At 40.0% G+C, this 21,842-nt stretch overlaps 1 protein-coding gene across 38 annotated transcripts in view; it reads left to right on the plus strand.

The window, feature by feature from the left end:
- Nucleotides 1-21,842, plus strand: part of celf4 (CUGBP, Elav-like family member 4) — a 1,224,602-nt gene that overhangs the window by 1,036,057 nt on the left and 166,703 nt on the right. For 24 of the 38 annotated variants that reach the window (XM_059988614.1, XM_059988596.1, XM_059988611.1 and 21 more), the window contains one exon: nucleotides 14,319-14,462. In XM_059988614.1, the coding sequence (XP_059844597.1) occupies nucleotides 14,319-14,462 (144 nt within the window). The remainder of the gene's footprint in view (nucleotides 1-14,318; nucleotides 14,463-21,842) is intronic. The other 14 variants (XM_059988600.1, XM_059988613.1, XM_059988592.1 and 11 more) reach the window with 1 other exon arrangement.

Consider the following 21,842-nt stretch of genomic DNA (forward strand, 5'->3'; position numbering starts at 1 on the left):
TCCAGATGGAAAAGAGGAAGAACTTGCTCTCTGAGGGGCATGGCTCTTCAGAATGTTCTAACCAGCGAGCTATAGAGGTGGACCAACTGAGTATATTCAAACCAGAGACTGGCAGAGATTTGAATCACAAGAATGTCAAGGAACATGCAGAGTGAGTAGGAGACGTTGAGGTCAGGTTTGAAAGTTCTGCAATTCTGAGAGCCTAGGGCCAGGAACTGGAGGCCACTGTACATGTGGTAAGTTGGCACAGGAATGTATGGTGGTACTTGCAGGCTACACTTAGTTGGTTATTAATGCAAACAGCACATTTCACTATATGTTTCAATGTACATGTTGTAACTGAATCTGAATCTGGATCAGTGTGATTTTACTGAATGACAGATCAGAGTCTAATGACTGACAATCTTCTTCTCCTTTTACTTACATCCTGATATAGAGAGTATGCATTGGTCTCTTTACTTTTTAAATTTAGCATCTCAACAATATTCGGATACTTCCCATCATCTTGAAAGTTCATTACACATGTTAATCATTCTTTGTCTGAATGAGTTATAAGCACAACGTTCCATCATTTTTTTTACTAGGAAATACTCTCTCACTCTCAAACTGATCCAATTATCAGAAGTATTCATTTTTATTCAATATAAATATGGCTGAAGGATGCCGTGATTTTTATGTTAGTTGAAGTATAACTGGAGAGAAATTTGTGTTTAATGGAATGTAGGTGGAGAGAAAATTAAAATTGGCAGCTGGATTTCTGTTTTTGTAAAATGGATTAACGAAAGAAAGTAAAAATTGCCCATTATGATTTAGACAAAGAAAATGGAGAAATATGAGATTTTTGGATAAAAATATATCTGCACTTTAATTATACACTTGAATGAAAGACAATGTTCATTTTTTTCTTATTAATTCCATCTCTGTGAATACTTTTGACTTTTGACTAACATTTGGGAGCAAATGAGTTATTTGCTTAACTTGAATTAATCAAATAAATTAGCACACTTCACTTTATTTTAAATTGCAATACAAATTTAATGCAATTAAGAAATTATTCTAATGATGATGAGTAGGAAATGATTTTGCACATTAAAAAATACTTTACTCTAGGATATGTAAGATTAAGGAGCATTAGTTGGAATAATGTCTAAATGTTGTCTGGTGGAATATAATTTTTGTCAGCTTCTGCTTCTGCTATGCAGCCAGTATACACGTTAAAGAATGTTATGAATTAAAAGTAACCTAAGCACAGAAATACTTTGTTTACTGCAGATTTTCTGGTCTAAGTAACAAATATGCTCCAAACACGCATTCGTGTCAACTAAATTATGTATAAAGGTTAAAGAAGCTGAGCTTAATTTCTTTGTGAAAAAGAGATTTCAAGGTGACTTAATTGGGGTTTCAAGATTATGAAGGAAAATTACAATATTCATTATCATCAAGTATTCAGGTAGCAGGGGACTTGGGTAAAAAAATGATCAAGTTAGGTTTAACATTTTCAGTCAAAAGTTTGTTCTGTTGTTTAATAAATAGTTTGGCAAAGCCATTAATGTAAATGGATTCAACAACATATTAATTGTGCTTCCAGAGAGGAAGGGAATTGAAAAATATGATGCAAAGGAAGAATTAGTAATTTTGAGTCGAATTTTGCTTATGTTTCAAGTACACTAGCATTGATCATTCCATTGTGTAGTCTGAGAGGCTACATTGCACAATTTCTCATCACATAAGACATTTATCTGGAGGTGTAATAATAGAACTCATGCATTTTCAGAAATAGCAGGTCGTTAATCTATTATCTTAGCAAGACACTTCAAATACAAATGGAGTGTATTACTGCTGCTCTGCATATTATCCAGTAGATTTTCAGTTAAATTAATACTATCAAAGATCTAATTGGAATTAAAAAAGGAAACATATACCAACATAAAAATGAATTTCAAAAACATTTAATACATAACTATTTCTTCTCCTACCATTACAGAACTTATTGTCAGAAAGGAATGCAAATCAGTCTAATAACCTGTTGCCCCAAATTGCAAACACATTTCCTCTAAAGCAAAATATTTTGAATGCTGGAAAATAATATACAGTGCTGTGCAAATGTCTTAGGCGTATATATATAGCACTGTACTCACAAAAAATCATGACATATAGGAGTAATGATAAATCTGATTCTGATATGGGTCTCTATTATGAACTGAGAGTGGGAAGGGGTCAGGGAGGAGGGAATCATAGTTGGGAAAAGGGGAGGGGAGGGAGCAGGAAGCACCAGAGAGGCATTCCATAATGATCAATAAACCAATTGTTTGGAATCAAATGACCTTGCCTGGTGTCTCAGGGCTGTGTGTGTCTGCACCTGCTCCTCCACCCACCACTGGTATTCATTCTCTGGCACCTGTCCCACACCCGTCACTTGGCACTCCACCCTTATCGTTCACAAAACCCTTTGCCCCCGCCAGATTTACAAACTTGCTGCCTGCTCCATGTTAACAAACACAGTACTGTGCCAAAGTCTTCGGCACCCTAGTTCTATGCAAGTGCCTAAGACTTTTGCGCAGTACCGCAACAGTAGAAAGAATGAGTAAACTGTGCAGATCGCACTGATTTGTGGTGCGACAAGAGGGATTTTTTTTCAGTGTTCTGTATCTGTGCATTGCAGCATGTGCACTTAGAACATACCTGAGGTCAGGTGCATTGAGTCAGATAGTATTCCATAATGTACTCCGCTGAAGGGCTGGAACACATTTGGGCTTCTCATCTGAGAAAAGATGTGCTGGCATTGGAGAGGCTTCACAGGAGGTTCACAAGGATGATTCCAGGAATGAAAGGATTATGATATGAGGAATGTTTGATGACTCTGGACCAGTACTTGCTGGAATTTAGAAGGATGAAGGGGGGGGATCTCAAATGTTGAAAGGCCTAGACAGAGTAGATGTGGAAAGGATGTTTCCCATGGTGGGGAGTTTAGGACAAGAGGGCACGGCCTCAGAATAGAGAGGCGTCCATTTAAAACAGAGATGCAGAGAAATTTCTTCAGTCAGCGGGTGGTAAATTTGTGGAATTTGTTACCACAGGCAGCTGTGGAGGCCAGGTCGTTGGGTGTATTTAATGGCAGAGATTGATAAGTTCTTGATTGGATACAGCATTAAAGGTTACGGCGAGAAGGCCTGGGAGAGGAGCTGAGGAGGGGGAGAAAAAGAATCAGCCATGATTGAATGGAGGAGAAGATTCGATGGACCAAATGGCCTAATTCTTCTGCTATGTCTTATGGTCGTACGTTCTTATATCAGGCTCACTTTTCACACTATCACACTGCGGCATTCATTTGAATCAGATAGCTACCTTCATTAAAAGAGGAGGTGAAGAAAAATGTATTACTTTATTTTAATTAATATTAATATTTTAGTTAACTAGTTTAACGTGTTTATAAATGTACTTATCATTTAATGTTTGGAATTTTTGTCACAAACTTTATTTCTTTAGTTATTTGCAGATCAATCATGAAAGGCATTCAGAAAATATAGAATAAGCTGCTGAGAGCAAGAGTTTTTCATGAGCCTTAGTTTCCATTATCTGTGGATTCACCTTGGTTTCACAGATCAGTTTGTTTCACAGAGGAGTCACAGCAATGATATCAGAGGGTGTTAGGAACTGTGCAGACGTAGGGTTAGCTGGAGGCCAAATGGAAGGTGTGGGATCCAGCAAGATCCTCAGATCAGAATCCATTCATCAAGGCTGGCAGGACTTGGAGATAAAGAAAGAAACTGTTGGTTGTGATAAAAGGTGATCTGAGGAGGATATCCCAGAAGGTTCATCAAGTAAGGACATTTAGGTGGGGTTGAGAACAAAGCTGGAGCAATCCGATTGCTGGGTGTGCACTGGGTGGGCCCAAAGCATTGTTGAAGATCCCTACCATCCAACTTACAAACCCTTTGACCTCCTACTGACAGGAAGGAGCGTCAGAACTCGAACTACTAGAATGGGTAACAGCTTCTTCCCTCAGGTAAGACTAATGAATACCCTGCCACTGCCAAGACCTTAACACCAGGACAGCAAGCAGTTTACTGTGCTATTTACTTTATACCTGTGCTGCTCACTAAACGCACTTTAAATTCTACTTGAACTTATTTGTGGTAATATTTTACTTTATGTGCTGTATATGGCCTATGTTTTTTGGGTACAGAAGATCTTTGTTTCTTTTGGTTGTACAGTCAAATAATAATAAACTTGAACTTGCACTACAGGTCTCCAAACAATCAACAGGAAACAGAGGTGCAATTATGCAGGCAATTGAATAGTAGGGTCATGGAAGTAGGGATTTCAACCTTCAGTATTAATTTATTGCAAAAAGACTTAGTGTATCTTAAAGTGCATCTAATAGAGGTCTGTATCAGCATGTAGATAGTCCAGATGAGAAAGGATGATGAATGATCTAATCCTTGGGAGTGTAGACAGAGAATTCACAATGCAGTGCCATTGGAAGAGCCTTTCAGATACTGTGCAATAAACCTATCACTTTGATCTGAGGGAGGTCAAGAGTGGGCCAGAATTGAGGGTTTGGCTGATTTCAAGAAGAACTACTTGCATTAAGACAACAGGCAACAAAATGTTTCAGAGACTAGTAGAGCATGGAAACAGACTTGCCCCTGCCGACCACCAAGCAGGTCACTTTGCCTATGCGTAGCTCATATTCCTCTAACCTCTTCCTAAACACATATACATCCAAATGTCTTTTGAATGTTGTTATTGCACATTCCTCAGCCAGATCTTCTGACACCCACATTCCATGAACAGTCTACACCATCCTCTGCACACCAGGTCCCTTTTAAATCTTCCAGCTCTTATTTTAAACTTATACCCTCTATCTTCTAGTTACCTTTCCCCAGGAAAGACTATGTGCACTCACCCTATCTAGGCCTCTCATGACTTTATACACCTCCGTCAGGTCACTCCTGTGCCTCAAGGAATAAAGTCCTAGACTGCCCAACCTAATGCAGGCCCTCAAATCACTGCACCCTCCTAATAAAGCTTCTCTGCGCACTTTCAATTTTACTAATGTTTATCTTATCTGTACACAATCTGTACCAAATCCTCCAAATCCATTCTCAGCAATGTCTTGTACACCTGAAGCCTGATGTCCCAGTTCCTATGTTCAATGCCTTAACTAACGAAGGTCAGGTTGCCAAATGTCTTATTTATCACCCTGTCTGCTTTTGAGGGCATTTGCAGCAAAATTTTGTACTTGTACTCCTAAGATTCCTTGTTCCACACACTCCGTAGATGATACACTGTAAAAGTCCTACCCTGCTTTGACTTCCCAAGCTGTCACACTTTGCACTTATCTGGATTGAAAGTCATTTGGCAATCCTCAGCCCACTTACACTGGCTGATCAAGATCTCCAAGTAATTTTTGATAAATTTCATCACTGTCTACAATACCACCAATCATCTGCAAACTTACTAAGCATGTCATTCGAAAGATTCAAAGTACATTTATTATCAAAGTTTGTATGCAGCACACAACACTGGGGCGGCGTTGGTAAAAAATGATATCAAATTATTAGAAAGAGGTGACATAACTTGGAAGGTGTTAAATCATTGTGGACAGAGCTAAGGAACAGCAAAGGTAAAAAGACCCTGATAGGAAATGTATACAGATCCCCAAACAGTAGTAAGGATGTGGCCTACACATTACAAAAGGAGATGGAAAATGCATGCCAAAAGGGCAATGTTACCAGAGTCATAGAGACCTAAATATGCAGGTGATTGGGAACGTCATGTTGGTGCTGGATTACAAGAAGGGAAATTTCTAGAGTGCTTATGAGATGACTTTTTAGAGCAGCTCATAGCTGAGCCTGCTAGACGATCAACTATTCTGGATTGCGTGCTGTGCAATGAATCAGAGCTGATGAGAAAGCATAAGGTAAAAAACCCCTAGGAGTGAGTAATCATCATATGATCATATTCCCCCTGAAATTTGAGAAGGAGAAACTAAAGACAGATGTATCTTTTCTACAGTGGAGTAAAGGGAATTACAAAGCCATGAGAGAGGAGATGGCCAAAATTGATTGGAAAAGAACACTGGCAGGGATGACAGCAGAACAGCAATGGCTGGGATTTCTGTAAGCAATTTGGAAGGCACAGGATATATACATTCCATAGAGGAAGAAAAGTATTCTAAACGAAAGATGACGCAACCATGACTAACAAGAGAAGTCAAGGCCAACATAAAAGCTAAAGAGAGGGCATATAAAACAGAAAAAATTAGTGGGAAATTAGAGGATTGGGAAGCTTTTGAAAACCAACAGAAGGCAATTAAAATAGTCATTAAGAAGGTAAGGATAGAATATGAAAGCAAGCTAGCCAATAATATTAAAGAGGATACCAAAAGTTTCTTTAGATGCATTAAGTGTAATAGGGAGGTGAGAGTGGATATCACTGGAAAACAATCCTGGACAGATAGTAATGGGAGACCACGAAATTGCAGATGAACTGAATAAGTATTTTGAATCAGTCTTCACTGTGGAAGACATAGCAGTATGGTGGAAGTTCCAGGTGTCAGGGAGCATGAAGTGTGTGAAGTTACCATAACTAGAAAGAAGGTTCTTGGGAAACTGAAAGGTCTAAAGGTAGACAAGTCACCTGGGCCAGATGCCGTACATCCCAGAGTTCTGAAAGAGGTGGCTGAAGAGATCGTGGATGCATTAGTAATGATCTTTCAAGAATCACTAGATTCTGGGATGGTTCCAGAGGACTGGAAAATTGCAAAAAGTTGCTCCACTCTTCAAGAAGGGAGTGAGGCAGAAGAAAGGAAACTACAGACCAGTTAGTCTGACTTCAGTAGTTGGGAAGATGTTGGAGTCAGTTATTAAGCATGAGGTCTCAGGGCTTTTGGAGGCACATGATAAAATGAGCTGCAGTCAGCATGGTTTCCTCAAGGGAATATCTTGCCTAACAAATCTGCTGGAATTCTTTGCAGAAGTAGCAAGCAGGATAGACAAAGCAGAATCCATTGATGTTGTGTACATAGATTTTCAGAAGGCTTTTGACAAGGTGCTGCACATGAGGCTGCTTAACAAGCTACGAGACCATGGTATTACAGGAAAGATTCTAGCATGGATTAAGCAGTGGCTGATGGTCAGGAGACAAAGAGTAGGAACAAAGAGAGCCTTTTCTGACTGGGTGCCAGTGACCAGTGGTGTTCCCCAGGGGTCTGAGTTGGGACCGATTCTATTTACATTTTATGTTAATGATTTGGATGATGGAATTGATGGCTTTTTTGATATGAAGATGTGTTGAGGGGCTGGTAGTCTTGAGAAAGTAGGGAGGCTACAGAAGGACGGAGATTAGGACAGTGGTCATGCACTTTGGTAGAAGAAGAAAAAAGTTTGACTATTTTCTAAGTGGAGAGAAAATGCAAAAAACTGAAGTGCAAAGGGACTTGGGAGTCCTCGTGCAGGATTCCCTGGTTGTTAATTTGCAAGTCAGTGGTGCAGAAGGCAAATACAATGTTAGCATTCATTTCAAGAGGACTAGAATATAAAAGCAAGGATGTAATCTTTAAACTTTAAAATGCACTGATGAGGCTTCACTTGAAATATTGTGAGCAAGTTTGAATGGATGTGCTGAAACTGGAGAGGATTCAAAGGAGGTTCATGAAAATGCATCCAGGACTGAATGGCCTGTCATATGAAAAGTGTTTGATGGCTCTGGGCCTGTATGTAATAGAATTCAGAAGAATGAAGGGTGAAGTCATTTAAGCCTATCGAATGGTGAAAGGCCTTGACAGAGTGGATGTGGAGAGGATATTTTCTATGGTGGGAGAGTTCAAGACCAAAGGACGCAGTGTCAGAATAGAGGGGTGTCCTTTTAGAACGGAGATGAGGAGAAGTCTCTTTAGCCAATGAGTGGTGAATTTGTGGAATTCTTTGCCACAGGCAGCTGTGGAGGCCCAGTCTTTATGTATCTTTAAGGCAGAGGCTGATAGATTCTTGATTGGTCGGGGTATGAAGGGATACGGGAAGAAGGCAGGAGATTGGGGCTGAGAGGAAAACTGGATCAGCCATGATGAAATGGTGGAGCAGACTTGATGGGCCAAATGGCCTAATTCTGCTCCTATAACATTTGGTCGTATGGAAATTCATCTCCCCACAGACAGTCACGAAACAAAGAAAGCCGTGGAACCTGTTCAAAGAAAAACATCAAATCCCTCCCCCAAGCACAAAAAGCAAATTGTGCAAACTGCAACAGAAAACTATGAGCAAAAAACGCAGAACACAAAACACAAAAACGAAAGAGTACATATTCAGTTCAACTCAGTGTTCATTATCTTCAGGCTGCCCCATTTCAAAGACACCCAAAAGTAGCAACTACGGTAATGCAGGTCAGTTTGCCAAATGCCATTTTTACCACCCTGTCTTCCACTGATGCCACTTTTAGCGAATTATGTACTTGTACTCCGAAGAACCATCCTTCCGCCCCCATTCCACACACTCACCAGATTATACACTGTATAAGTCCTACCCTGGTGTGATTTTCCTAACAGTCACTCCTCGTGCTTAGCATATTCATGGTCCAAGACCAATAAGTTTGCAGTAAAGGTGAAAGGTAAAGCCAACAATTCAAAATATCTTGGATGTCAAAGTCTATCAATGATGGGGTAAAGCAGAATAAAAATATCTTTGGACTGCTTTGAGAAGTAAAAATAGGAGAGGCCCTTCAGAAGTATAGAAGTATTGTCAGTGCGTATACTTAAAAAAAGGAGCTTGTGGAAGAGTGGTAAGAAATAGCACTGGCAGTCAAAGACATTTTGTGAGATGCAAAAGGATAGCAGGGTATAACAAGGCCGTGAGGAGCCAAAGGACTAAAAAATGCATGAAGCTAAAGGGTGTTAGTGAGGGGTGAGGTGAGCATTTCCATTATATATTCATCAGATGTTGTCGTTGGAGAATCTAGAGAGGGGAATGGTGGAATTCGAAAACAAATTACTACTAGAAATGAATGGCTTTTCAACATCCTCATGGGCCTACAGGTCTGTAGGTTACTTTAGGAAACAAAGAAGGAGATTTCTGATGTTTGGACAGCAAATTTCAGTCTGGTCCAGCCACAGAAGAGATGGTGAATAACTGGAGGACAGCAAAAATAAAACCTTTTTTCAAGAATTGCTGAGAAGTAAAGTAAAGCAATAGCTAATTAACCTACCAGCAAGCCTTTGAGATGTATGAGGATGCCAGAGAAAGTAGAGGAATGCCACAAGGTCACAAACAAGGGACACACTTACACTATAGAGACAGGTCAGGTTAGAATTGAACAGGGTCCCTGGAGTTGTGAAGCAGTAACACTAAATGAACATAGAACATAGAACACCTCAGCACCACACAGGCCCTTCAGTCCGCAATGTTGTGCCAACCGTTTAACCTACTCTGAAATCACTCTAACACTTCCTTCCTACAGCTGTAATGCTGATTGAACATAGTACATAGTACACACCTCAGCCCACAATGTGCTTTTAACTTGCTCTGACACTTCCCTCCTACAGGCGGTGTCATTGTGCTGCTCATCATTGTAGAATCATCCGCTTTGCCATTTAATCACTCTTGCCCTTGTTCCCATCACAGAACTCCTCTTTGTTCTTCTCTGCCCTCTCCCAACTTTCATCCACTTTGTACTTGACTCAAATTGATTACCTCACTAGCTTCCCCCATTCCTAATGAAAGGTTAAATACTTGTTAACTCTGTTTTCCCACAACATTGATGTTGCCTGATCTGTTGAATATTTCCATCATCTTTTGCAGTTCCTTTGAAAAGTGTCCTGTTCTACACTCTGATTTTGACATTTTTAATGTTAAATACAGCACTGTGCCAAAGTCTTAGGTCCAAATATGAGGGGTGATTGATAGCTTCATAGCCTAAGGCAGAAGTCAATTATAGAAAACCTAACACATTGCTTTTTCAACATAGTCTCCTCCTACATTTACACACTTAGTCCGGCGGTCGTGGAGCATAGGGATCTTGGGCCTCCAGAAAGTGTCCACAGCAGGGGTAATTGATAAGTTTGTGGCCTAAGGTAGAAGGAAATTAGTTATTAACTTCAAACTTTCTGCATAATCACTCAAAGAGTTGACCTGCATGTGCTTGTAATGAGAGCTGTATAACTCATCTCCTTCTACCGTAGGCCACAAACTTATCAATCACCCATCTGTGGACACTTTCTGGAGGTCCAAGATCCGTATGCTCCACGACCGCTGGACTAAGTGTGTAAATGTAGGAGGGGACTATGTTGAAAAATAAATGTGGTATGTTTTCTAAAATTGACTCCTTCTATGTTAGGCCACAAAATTATCAATCACCCCTTGTATATAGCTCGGGTGTCTAAGCCTTTTGCACAGTACTGTATTTGTCAACGTGGAGTGGTGAGCAGGTTTGAAAGTCTAGCAGGAGCATAGATGGTGGGAAAGGTGAGGGTGGAGTGCCTCGGGAGGGGTGTGGGACAGGTGGCACAGAAGGAGTACCGGGGCAGAGGTGGCGATGGTGCAGACATACCGAGCCCTGAGACACCAGGCAAGCTCATTTGATTCCAAGCAATTAGCACGTTCCTGGTACACCCCACTCTCTCCTCTCTCCCTTCCCCCTTTCCCAACCATGACACCCCTCTCCCTGCCCCCTTCCCATTCTCAGTCCACAGTAGAGACTCATATCAGAGTCAGGTTTATCATCACTCGCATATGTCGTGAAATTTGTTTTGTTTTTGTGGCAGAGGTGCAATACATAAAATTACTACAGCACCGTGTAAAAGTCTTAGGCACCCTAGCCATATGTATATGTGCCTCAGACATTTGCACAGTACTGTACAAGCAGAATAAAAACCTAGGTTTTATCATCTTCAGCCCTAGATCGCTTGCACAGATGCCGAAAAGTAGCTATAGCTACCTGAAAACTGTGCTGCAGGATAATAAAATAGATAGATCAGTGTTTTTGGTAAAAGTAGTGGAGGGGAATTTAATAAAAATACATAAAGCATTCAAACACTAACATTCTATGATAGAAGAGAGTGATAGAGACTGAAAACTGGGCACGTTCCTATTAAAATTATACTGGGTTTAGATCAAGGCATTGCTAGATTTATGTTCTACTGTATTATATAAAATACATTTTTTATGTTTTGTGTTCGTTATTATTTTTCACTTTAGTTCTGAATTTCTCCGTTGTTTTGACAAACTGCCCTGAGTCATTGATACAGCTTCTTAAAAGCAGAGCTGAAAACAATTCATCAAAGCTAATCCCTGTGCTCCAAGGAATTCTATATAAAATAACTAAACAACTTAATGCTTGACAAGTATTCTTTCCTCACTCTCAGCTTCCCATTTCTCTCTCTTACATTGTCTTTTTTTCGAAGACACCATCATAGTTTTGCTATGTCTTGTCAGAATGTGAATCTTTCATCGCTTGCCAGCTCTTATCGGAAACTGTATTATAAACAGCTCAAGGTATTCCAATCTAGATATTGAAGTCATACCCGACTACACAGGCAATAGGTACCACGGTACCTGTTCAGTCACAGTGACCAAAGGTGAATTTCTAACTGTAGCAATTTTCCAAGATTCCTTATTTTATTTAGTGATAGAGCATGGGACAAGGCTGTTCGGGCCCAATAAGCTGCACTGCCTGTCAACCCAAGCCTATTTATCCCAAGCCTAATCACGGAGCAATTTACAATGACCATTTGACCCACAAACTGACAAGTCTCTGGACTGTGGGAGGAAACAGGGGCACCCGGACGAAACCCAAATGCTCACAGGAAGGACGTACAAACTTCCTACAAACACTGTTGAAATTGATCGTTGAATTGCTATGCTCCAGTTTTAATAAGATCACGCTAACCCCTATGTTACCATATTATTGTACAGCACATCCTCCAATACTCCTTTCTGTTCTCTCTGTATCCAAGCCCAATTATCCCACACTAACGTTTACAGTGACAGATTCATTTGGCAGGAAAACAGGCCCTTGGGCCCATTTTGTCTTATTTTGTTCTCACATTCCCATCAAATCTCCCAGATTCTCCCACACACATACTTGCTAAGGGCAATTTACAGAGGCCAACCTGTGAGGAATGTGCAGGAATCTGGAGAAAATGCCTACGGTCACAAAGAGCGCATGCATATTCCACCCAGATAATAACACCCGAGTTCAGGTTTGAGCCCAGGACACTGAAGCAGCAACTCTACCAGCTGCGTCACTGTGCCACTCTAAACTTTTAAGAACTCAGAACTCCTTTTTGGTCCTTACTTTTCCCTTTATCCTACAATTAAGAGATCTTGAAATTTAAAATAAGAGATTCTGCAGATGCTAGAAATGGCACACAAAAAATGCTGAAGGAACTCAGCAGGTCAGGCAGCATCTATGGAAGGGGATAAAGAGTCAACATTTTGAGCCTAAACTCTTCATTGAAAGCTAACTTGGGCTATGCTTTTCCTTACCATTTTAGCTCATCTTATCTGGTACTTCCTTCAACCTTTCAGCTGCAAGTGATAGCTCCTCTAAGTATGTACTCTAAGTTTATAAAAATAAAGTGTTTGTCTCATTCTTCAGGGTTGGTGTCTGATTCTTTATATTTGTTTGTCTCCAGCTTCGTATAATGTACAAATTTCACCATGCCTCAAAAGGAAAATTATTTGTAATTTTTAAAAGATTTCAACCTAAACTCACCAGCCTACTAATATACAGAAATATGCCAGAAAAAGCGTTAGTAACATCATGAAGGAATCCACACATCCTGCTCATGGACTGTTGTCCCACTCCCAACAGGGAGAATACGTAGCATCCACACCAGGACCACCAAACTCAAAAAAGTTACTTTCCCCAACTAGTAAGACTGATCAACACCTCCACCAACTAATCCACCTGCTCCATACCCCCAACCACCATTACTTCATTACTTCCTGTCAAATTCACTTATATACAGATACTTCTGTACCTATCGTCACTTTATGTACGTACAGACTATGTATATAAGCCATGTCATGTATTTATATTTATTGTGTTTTTTTATTATTGCATTCTCTATCTTATCGTGTTTTGTCTGTGTGGGATTAACAATTATTTTGTTCTCCTTTACACTTGTGTACTGGAAATGACATTACGCAATCTTGAGTATAGTCAGGTCACCGAGTCCAAGCAATACTTGCTATTCATTTTGTTGGCCATTTCATATTCTACAGTCTTCTGCAGTCTAAATCCACCATATAATTGTCCCTGCAATTGACTGTCTTAGTTAATGACAGAGCTCTAGATTCAAGCTCTATTTGGAAGAACTAACCATGTTCAACGCAATGTGTGTAAACCATCAACTTTGCAGGTCATGATGGCAAGGTAAAGAAATTATATTAATCTGATTCTGTAAACAAAAGCAATTTCTTTTGAAGCCACTCGTGAGAAATTGGGCACTAGTTAATTAGCCATGGAGTAAATTCTGTGTGAGGTGGGGTTGGCTGAAGGAGGTACGATGACAGTAGGTATCTAAAAAGCCAGGAATTAACATGTGCCTCAGTCCAGAAAATTGACTGTGCAGATTGGAGGTGGTATTTGTTTATTATTGTCACATGTACCAAGACACAGAGCAATCTTGTCTTGCCTACTGTTCATACAGATCAAACCATTACACAGTGCATTGAACTAGAATAAGGCAAAACAGAAGCAATTCAGAATAAATTGTAAAAGTTACCTAACAAGTGCAGTGTAGGTAAATGATAATGTGCAAGATCACAACGGGGTAAATTTTGAAGTCCATCATACAAGAGTATGATAATGGTGGAATAGAAACTATCCTTGAACCTAGTAGTACAGGCATTCGGGTTTTGTATCTCTTATCTGATGGGAGAGGGTAGAAGAGAGAATGTTCAGGGTGGGTGGGTTTTGATTATGCTGGCTGCTTTACTGAGGCAGTGAGAAGAACCGACAGACTCCATCGAGGGGAGGCTAGTTCTGTGATATACTGAGGTGTGTCCACAACTTTCTGCACATTGGTATTTTGTCAATGTTTGATTTTTATATTTTTTTATAAATTATATTGCATTTCTTTATTTTCCTATGAATGTCTGCTAGAAAATGAAATTCAAAGCAGTAAAGCTCTGAAAAAATATAAACCTCTGCATATTTATATTCAATATTTTAACAAAAACATGATTTTCACAAAACAAATTCCTAAATATTGCACATCAAAGTTAGAAGCAGCAAGAAATCAGAAGCAAAACTGGGAAGTTATAAAAAGTTACTGGCCAGCACCTCAATTGATTCATTTCTGGTTTGCTTTGCAGGGTGCATCTTCAAGTTTGGTGGTAAAATTTGCAGACACTGACAAGGAACGTACGATGCGTCGCATGCAGCAAATGGCAGGGCAGATGGGGATGTTCAACCCAATGGCAATCCAGTTTGGTGCATATGGTGCCTACGCTCAAGCAGTAAGTGACAGTCCAATTTCAGTAATGAAGCAAAATGCATTTTCGCAAATTCGCTTGCAATTTGTTGCTGGCTGTTGAGGGAAAGTGCTTATCTTGATCAGAAAATTGAATTAGAACATGGATAATTCATGATTTCAGTAATGTATTAGTAATGTGAAAATCTATAATTATTACAACAATTATATATCAATATAGCTGCTGTATGATAGTTATATTACCATATATCTATATGTAACAGATATGTTATACATACATAAATCTATATTACATAAATACAATTTTTCTCCCATGTTAGACTTTCTCAGAAGTGTAATAGTACTTCTGAATGGTATATTTCCGTAATCTTTCCTTCACAAGCAAAAATATCCTGGCCATTTGAAGCAATGCTGTTGCCATGGTAGCACTGTCATACAAGACATTTTATAGTGGCTTATGTAGAAATGGTGTCAATACTTTGTGGCATGATTGCATTGTCAGATGCACCCAGCGCTGAAAAAGATTTTAAATGAAAACAGCAGGTAAAAATATGAAAGCTGACTGTAATAGTTTGCAGTCCCTTGGAACAGATAAAAAGGGTCATGATGCAGCTGTGGAGCCTCAGAGCTGAGACTGCTGTCCCTTAGAGTCTGCGTGCACATGGGCTTACGTGCAGTCTGGTGTGAGATCAGCTGGTTTGAACGTCTTCTTGGTGCTCACGGTGATGGGGTCAAGATCAGAACACTGATTCGCGGAAGCTATTAAAAACATGAAGCTGCTCTTAAACTGGGAGCAAAAGAAAAAGAATGAGGAGAAAGCAATGCAGACCAATAATTTCATTTTAGGTTTTTAAAATACGTACATCGAAACAGAATCAGAATTGGGTTTAATATCACCGGCATACGCTGTGAAATACATTAACTTTGTGGCAGCAGTACAATGTGATACATAATAATCGAGAAAAAAACACAAATTACAGTCAGTATGTATATATTAAATAGTTAAATAAGTAGCGCAAAAAGTAGAAATTAAAAACTAGTTAGGTAATGTTCATGTCCATTTAGAGATTGGATGGCAGAGGGAAGAAGTTGCTCCTGAATCATCGAGTGTGTGCCTTCAGGCTGCTGTACCTCCTCCCTGATGGTAGCAAAGAGAACGGGGTATGTCCAGGGTTATGGGGGTCCTTAATGATGAATGCCACCTTTTTAAAGCACCACTCCTTGAAGATGTTTTGGATACTACAGAGGCCATTGCGCATGATAGAGTTGACTAAGTTTACAACTTACTGTAGCTTACTTTGATCCTGTGTAGTAGCCCCTCCACCTCCACCTCCCCCCCACCACTCCCTTACCACACAGGATCCAGCCAGTTAGAATACTCTTTGCGGTACATTTGTAGAAATTTGCAAAATACAGTGAAATGCACCATTTGCGTCTAATAAAATCGGTGAGGATTGCGCTGGGCAGCCACCAGTGTTGCCACTCTTCTAACGCCAGTATAGCGTGCCCACAACTTATCAACCCTCACCTGGATGTCTTTAGAATGTGGGGGGAATACAGAGTGCCTGAGGGAAACCTAGGTGATCACAGGGGTATAAACAAACTTCTTACAAAGAGCGACAGGAATCGAATCTTGATTTTACAGCTAGCATTGTAGAGAATTGTGCCAACCACTTGTGCCAACCCATGTCAACCTTACTCAGTCATTCAATGTTTTCATATTCTCCAACCCAATTCCACATTTACCATCCTTTCATGAAAGGTCTTGATTCCTTTGTGCCTGGAAAAGAAATGGAATTGAGTACATACTGAAAAAGGACAAGGGGCGAAACACAGGAGCTTGGGTTAATTGGATAGATCTTCTAAAGAGACAGCAGAGGCTAGGTGGGGTAGATGACCATGTATGGGACATAATTCCCATATGTCCCAAATGGGACATGGATTCTAACTGCCTCAGTTCTTAAAGCAAGGAGCTGGTCCAGCCCATGGATCAGCATATGGAAATGAAACAATAGGAAAAAGAGAAATTAAGGTAGAGACTGTTGGGAAAATAAGGGTTAAAAAAAAGCTAGAATGTTCTCTGCAGCCTTCCAGTTAAACAGGTATTTGAAATGGGCATTGAACTTTGCAGGCATCGTTGCTTTGTTATTCTTGGCTCCCTTAATCTGTTTAATCTGTGTCTCTGGTGAACTTTGCACACAGTCATCAAGTAGGCTTGCAAGCTCAGAGCACTGACACACTCCTCTGGGCTGCGAGGAGCCTTTGATTTCAACGCTTGGTAACACCTGCTGTGGGTTCCTGCCTTCCGACTCAGTGATCTCATTGGCCTGGAATACGAGGGCAGCAGGAAAACAACAAGGTCCATCGCTGATCTCAAAGGATGTTCCTCCCAAAGATGTAGCAACTTCTGAGAGGTGACCTTCTCCCAGTCTGATGCCTGTCACCTCACCAGGATTTCCAGTTCATCCAGCTGTGTTGGGGCAGCCATTCCCATTAAGGGATGCTCACCACAGTCTGCAGCTCAGAGCAGCACGGTGACGTAGGGTTTGGTGCGGCGCTGTTACAGCTCGAGGATCGATTCCAGCGCTGTTTTTGAGAAGTTTGTACGTTCTTCCCTTGAGCGCATGAGTTTCCTCCGGCTGCTCTGGATTCCTTGTACAATCCAAAGACATGCCAGTTTGTAGGTTAGTTGGTCATTTAAAATTGTCCTGTGATTAGGCTGGGGTTAAATAGGTGCAGGGCAGCGTGGTTCATTGGACAGAATGGCCTGTTCTGCATTGTATCTCTAAATAAGTAAATAAAAATATAAAAGTTCTATATATTGTTTTCAACCTGTACAGAACACTAAATACAGATTGGAATGTACAAATATGATTAAGGTAAAACCTGAAAAGTGGAAACAAACATACAAAAAAATCTATTATAAAACCTGTAATATTTTGAAAGGCTTAACTGAGGAGATTTCATGCCACATGCACAACATTAAGCTTTTATTGCCACAAAACATAGCAAACAATATTCATGCTTTAGTACACTATTAAAAATTCACTTAGATCTCACACAACCAAACATAAAATATGCAGTATATATTAGAGCAAAGCATTGGCATAGAAATTACAATGCAGCTAAACGGTTGTGTTAGGAATGCCCTTGGGTGAGGAATCAACTATTTCAGTTATTGCCCCAGTTCTGAATTTTATTTGCAGCCCAGGCCCAATACAAGCCCAATATTACCCTCTACAATACACATGTTTGCCTTTATTAGTTGAGGCACTGAGATCAAAAGTCAGGAAGTTATGTTGCAGCTTCATTAAACTCCAGTTACCTGCATCTGAAATATAGCATACAGTTCTGGTTCCTTCATTATACAATACTATGCAAAAGTCTTAGGCACATGTGTATATTTGTGTATATGTACATACATACATGTATGTATAGAGCTAGGGTGCTTAAGACCTTTGCACAGTCCTATAGTAATTTTGTTATTTTACATACTGCATTGTACTTCTACGGAAAAAGCAAAAAACAAATTTCATGTCATGCGTGACTGATGGTTCTGATATGGGTCTCTATCTTGGAGCCTGGAGCCGATGCAAAGCTTGAGAGGGTGGGGAAACAAGCCAAGTGGGTTGAATGTTTAGAGGAGGGTATGGACTAAGACCCATGCAAGTTTGAAGTGGAGTCTCATGGCCTTGTAGCATCGGATGGATTAAGCAGCAAGTATGTGGCATTTGGAGCTGATGATGATGATAGCTTGTTACATAGAAACAGAAATCTACAGCACATTACAGGCCCTTTGGCCCACAATGTTGTGCCAACCATGTAACCTGCTCTAGAACCTGCTTAGAATTTCCCTACCACATGGCCCTCTATTTTTCTAAGCTCCATGTACCTATCTAAGAGGCTCTTAAAAGACACAATTGTATCTGCCTCTACTACCATCTCTGGCTGTGCATGCCACTCACCCACCACTCTCTGCAGGAAAAACTTACCCCTGACATCCCCTCTGTACCTACTTCCAAGTACCTTAAAACTGTGCCCCCTCATGTGAGCCATTTCAGCCCTGGGAAAAAAGCCTCGGACTATCCACACGATCAATGCCTCTCATCAACTTATACACCTCAATCAGGTCACCTCTCATCCTGCATCGCTCTAAGGAGAAAAGGTCAAGTTCACTCAACCTATTCTCATAAGTTACGCTCTCCAATCCAGGTAACATCTCCAATCCTTGTAACTCTCCTCTGCATTCTCTATAGTTTCCACATCCTTCCTGTACTGAGATGACCAGAACTGAACACAGTATTCCAAGTGGGGTCTGCCCAAGGTCGTATATAGCCTTAACATTACCTCACAGCTCTTGAACTCAATCCCATAGTTGATGAAGGCCAACAGACCATATGCTAACACTTTAACATAAATTCATGAGATTCTTTTTTCTGGGATAAGGCTATAAACAAACAATTCACTGGATCACACTGTTGACGGCAACATCCTTGGGGTTTCCAGATTACCTCAACCAAGTGCGGAAAACCAAACAGCCTTGCACAGTTCTGCCATTGTTGTTATCACACAATGTTGCTGGTGTCAGCCCCATGGTACCTGCAACACTGTGACTATTTGGATTCAGCTTTGCTTCTTTAGTAAGTTCTAAGATGGATATTCAATGTGGGGTCAGCAAACTGAGAACAAAGTCATCTGAACATTTTCTCCAAAGTAGTAACACAAAGATCTGTAGCATTTCCCACTGGAGAATACCTCACAGTATTCAAAGATCAAAGTAAATTTATTATCAGAGTACGTATTCAGAACAGTGCAAAAGTCTTAGGCACATATACATCGCTAGGATGCCAAAGACTTTAGCATAATACTGTAAGCCTTTTGTTTATATATCATTTCCTGCATAGGTTAAATTTGATTTGATTTGAAGCGCATGGTGGAAAGACATTCATCTCCATCCTCTCTTTATTTGCCTTTGAAATAAAACTATCAGTGAGTCTTAAAATTTTATTAATATTGGTGAATGTTTAGTAGATACAATACCATGCAAAAGTCTTAGCCACCGAAGCTAGGTATATGTGCACAGCATTGTATGTCACCATATACGATGCTGAAATTTATTTTCTTCCGGGCTATGTGTAAAAGAAGACAAATTGTGCAAATAAAAAATAATAATAACAAGAATAATAAGTAAGTAATATTGAGAACATAAGTTGCAGAGTCTTTGAAAATGAATCTATATTTAGTGGAATCAGTTCAGTGTTGAGGCGAGCAAAGTTATCCACACTGGTTCAGGAGCTTGATGGCTGAAGGATAATAACTGTTCCTGAACCTGGTAGTGTGGGAGCTAAGGCTCCTCTAACTCCTTCCCATTGGCAACAACGAGAAGAGAGTTTGGCCTGGATTTTACAGAACAAAGTGTCAACACTGAGCAGAAGGAGCAACAGGATAAGTTAATACTGGTGAAGAATTTGAAGGAGGTTTCTGATAGAAGTTCATTATCGACAAGTAAGAACACTGAAAAGTGTTCAACGAAGTACTAAAGAGTGAGAGGAGAGTTAACTGAGAATGGAGAAGAAACTTTACTTCTAGTGCATGCAAATATAAATTACTCACTACTCATAATTTAGGTTCCAATAAACCTAAATCCAGTTGAATGCTTGCAGGTGAGAGAAAGGACAATCTTCTTTTCTCCTCCAGTGAGTGCAAAGAGCCTCAGTTGGTGAGGTTCCTAGTGCCGATTCTAACAACCACACAGAGGCACAAAGTTCGATCAGCTAACTAATGAGCAGATGGCATTGAAGAAGACCAGGGCGAGAAGGTTGTAGGCTCAGCCCATGCTAAAATAACACTGGTATTTCTGATCAGTTGCAGGTTTTAGAAGCGGTTAAGGATAGCAGTGGATGAATCAAGGACATTGGTGGATATTTTACATGCAGAAATTGAATTGAATAATGTTTTAGAGCTAAATAAAATGTCGTCTTTACATCAAATCTTGTTGAGAGGAAATTAAAATAATCCTTTTAACAGAAAAGACGATAATTTGTTAAGCAATAACCTCACGTGTTCATCATCCCACTCATTCGTGCAACAACCAACAAAATGTTCTAGTTCAAGTTTATTGATATTCCACTGTACACAGTACTTTGCAAAAGTCTTAGGCACATATATATATAGCTTGGGTGCCTAAGACATTTGCACAGTACTGTATCTAATAAATGTTTACCAATATTAACAAAAACTCACAGATATCGCTGTTTCAAGTGCAAATAAAGAGAAGATGGAGATGAATGTCTTTCCACCATGTGCTTCAAATCAAATCAAAATAAACCCACACAGGAAATGATGTAAAACACAATTTACAGTACTGTGCAGAAGTCTGAGACACTGTAGCTGTATATACAGTATGTGCCTCAGACTTTTGCACAGTACTCCACATGCACACCGCCAAACTAAGCAACGTACCTCTGGACCAAGGTGCATAACACAGTAACATCTAACCCACACAAAACGCAGAAGGTAATGTTACCTCAAATAAATTAACAAATAAGGTGCATTTACGACACAAGTCAAAAAGTAAATTGTTTACGTTACTGGCAGTTTTTACCTGTTGAGATGTGGGTGGTGGCAGGCAGTTCCAAAGTCTGACAGACTCAAGGTAAGTGTACTGTGTTTCCCATCCTAATAGTCCAGGTTCTAATGCTATGGTATCTCCTTCCAGATGGTAGAGGGTCAAAGAAGATTGTTGGACAGATGGGAGAAATTATTGACAATGATAAGGGCCTTACGTACACTGCACCCCTGATAAATATCTCAGATGGGTGGTAGAGAGATAGAGAGACCCCAGTGATCCTCCTAGCAGTCCTCACAATCCTTTGTAGGATCTTGCAGTCAGATGCCCCAGATACTCTAGTTATTTAACTTATTAATGGAAGTTAAAATAATCACAAGGTAACTACATTTTCTACAGTAACCAATTTCCCTCAAAATTGGAAGAAAGTAAGTAAAAATTGTTAAGTTAACGTTTCTCAATGCATTCTGCATTGTCAGAGTACAAGGACAACCCTTTAGAAAAGAATTTAAAAGGATTATCTTTGGGGAGAGGGTGGTAAATCTGTGGAATTTGCTGTTACAAACAGCTGTGGAAGTCGAGTCATACGATATATTTTAAGTGGAGGTTGATAGGTTCTTGATTTGTATAGGTTAACAAATTTCACGACACATGCCGGTGATAATAAACCCGATTCTGGATGTCATAGATTACGAGATGAAGGAAGGCGAGTGGAGGTGAGAGGGATAAGAAATCAGACACAACGGAATGGTGGAGTAGACTTGATGGGCCGAATGGTCTAATCCTGCTCGTCTTACTATTCAATATTACAATATTTTGAATATTTCATGAAGATAA

Source organism: Hypanus sabinus, chromosome 14 (genome assembly GCF_030144855.1).
Source record: "Hypanus sabinus isolate sHypSab1 chromosome 14, sHypSab1.hap1, whole genome shotgun sequence".
NCBI lineage: Eukaryota > Metazoa > Chordata > Chondrichthyes > Myliobatiformes > Dasyatidae > Hypanus > Hypanus sabinus.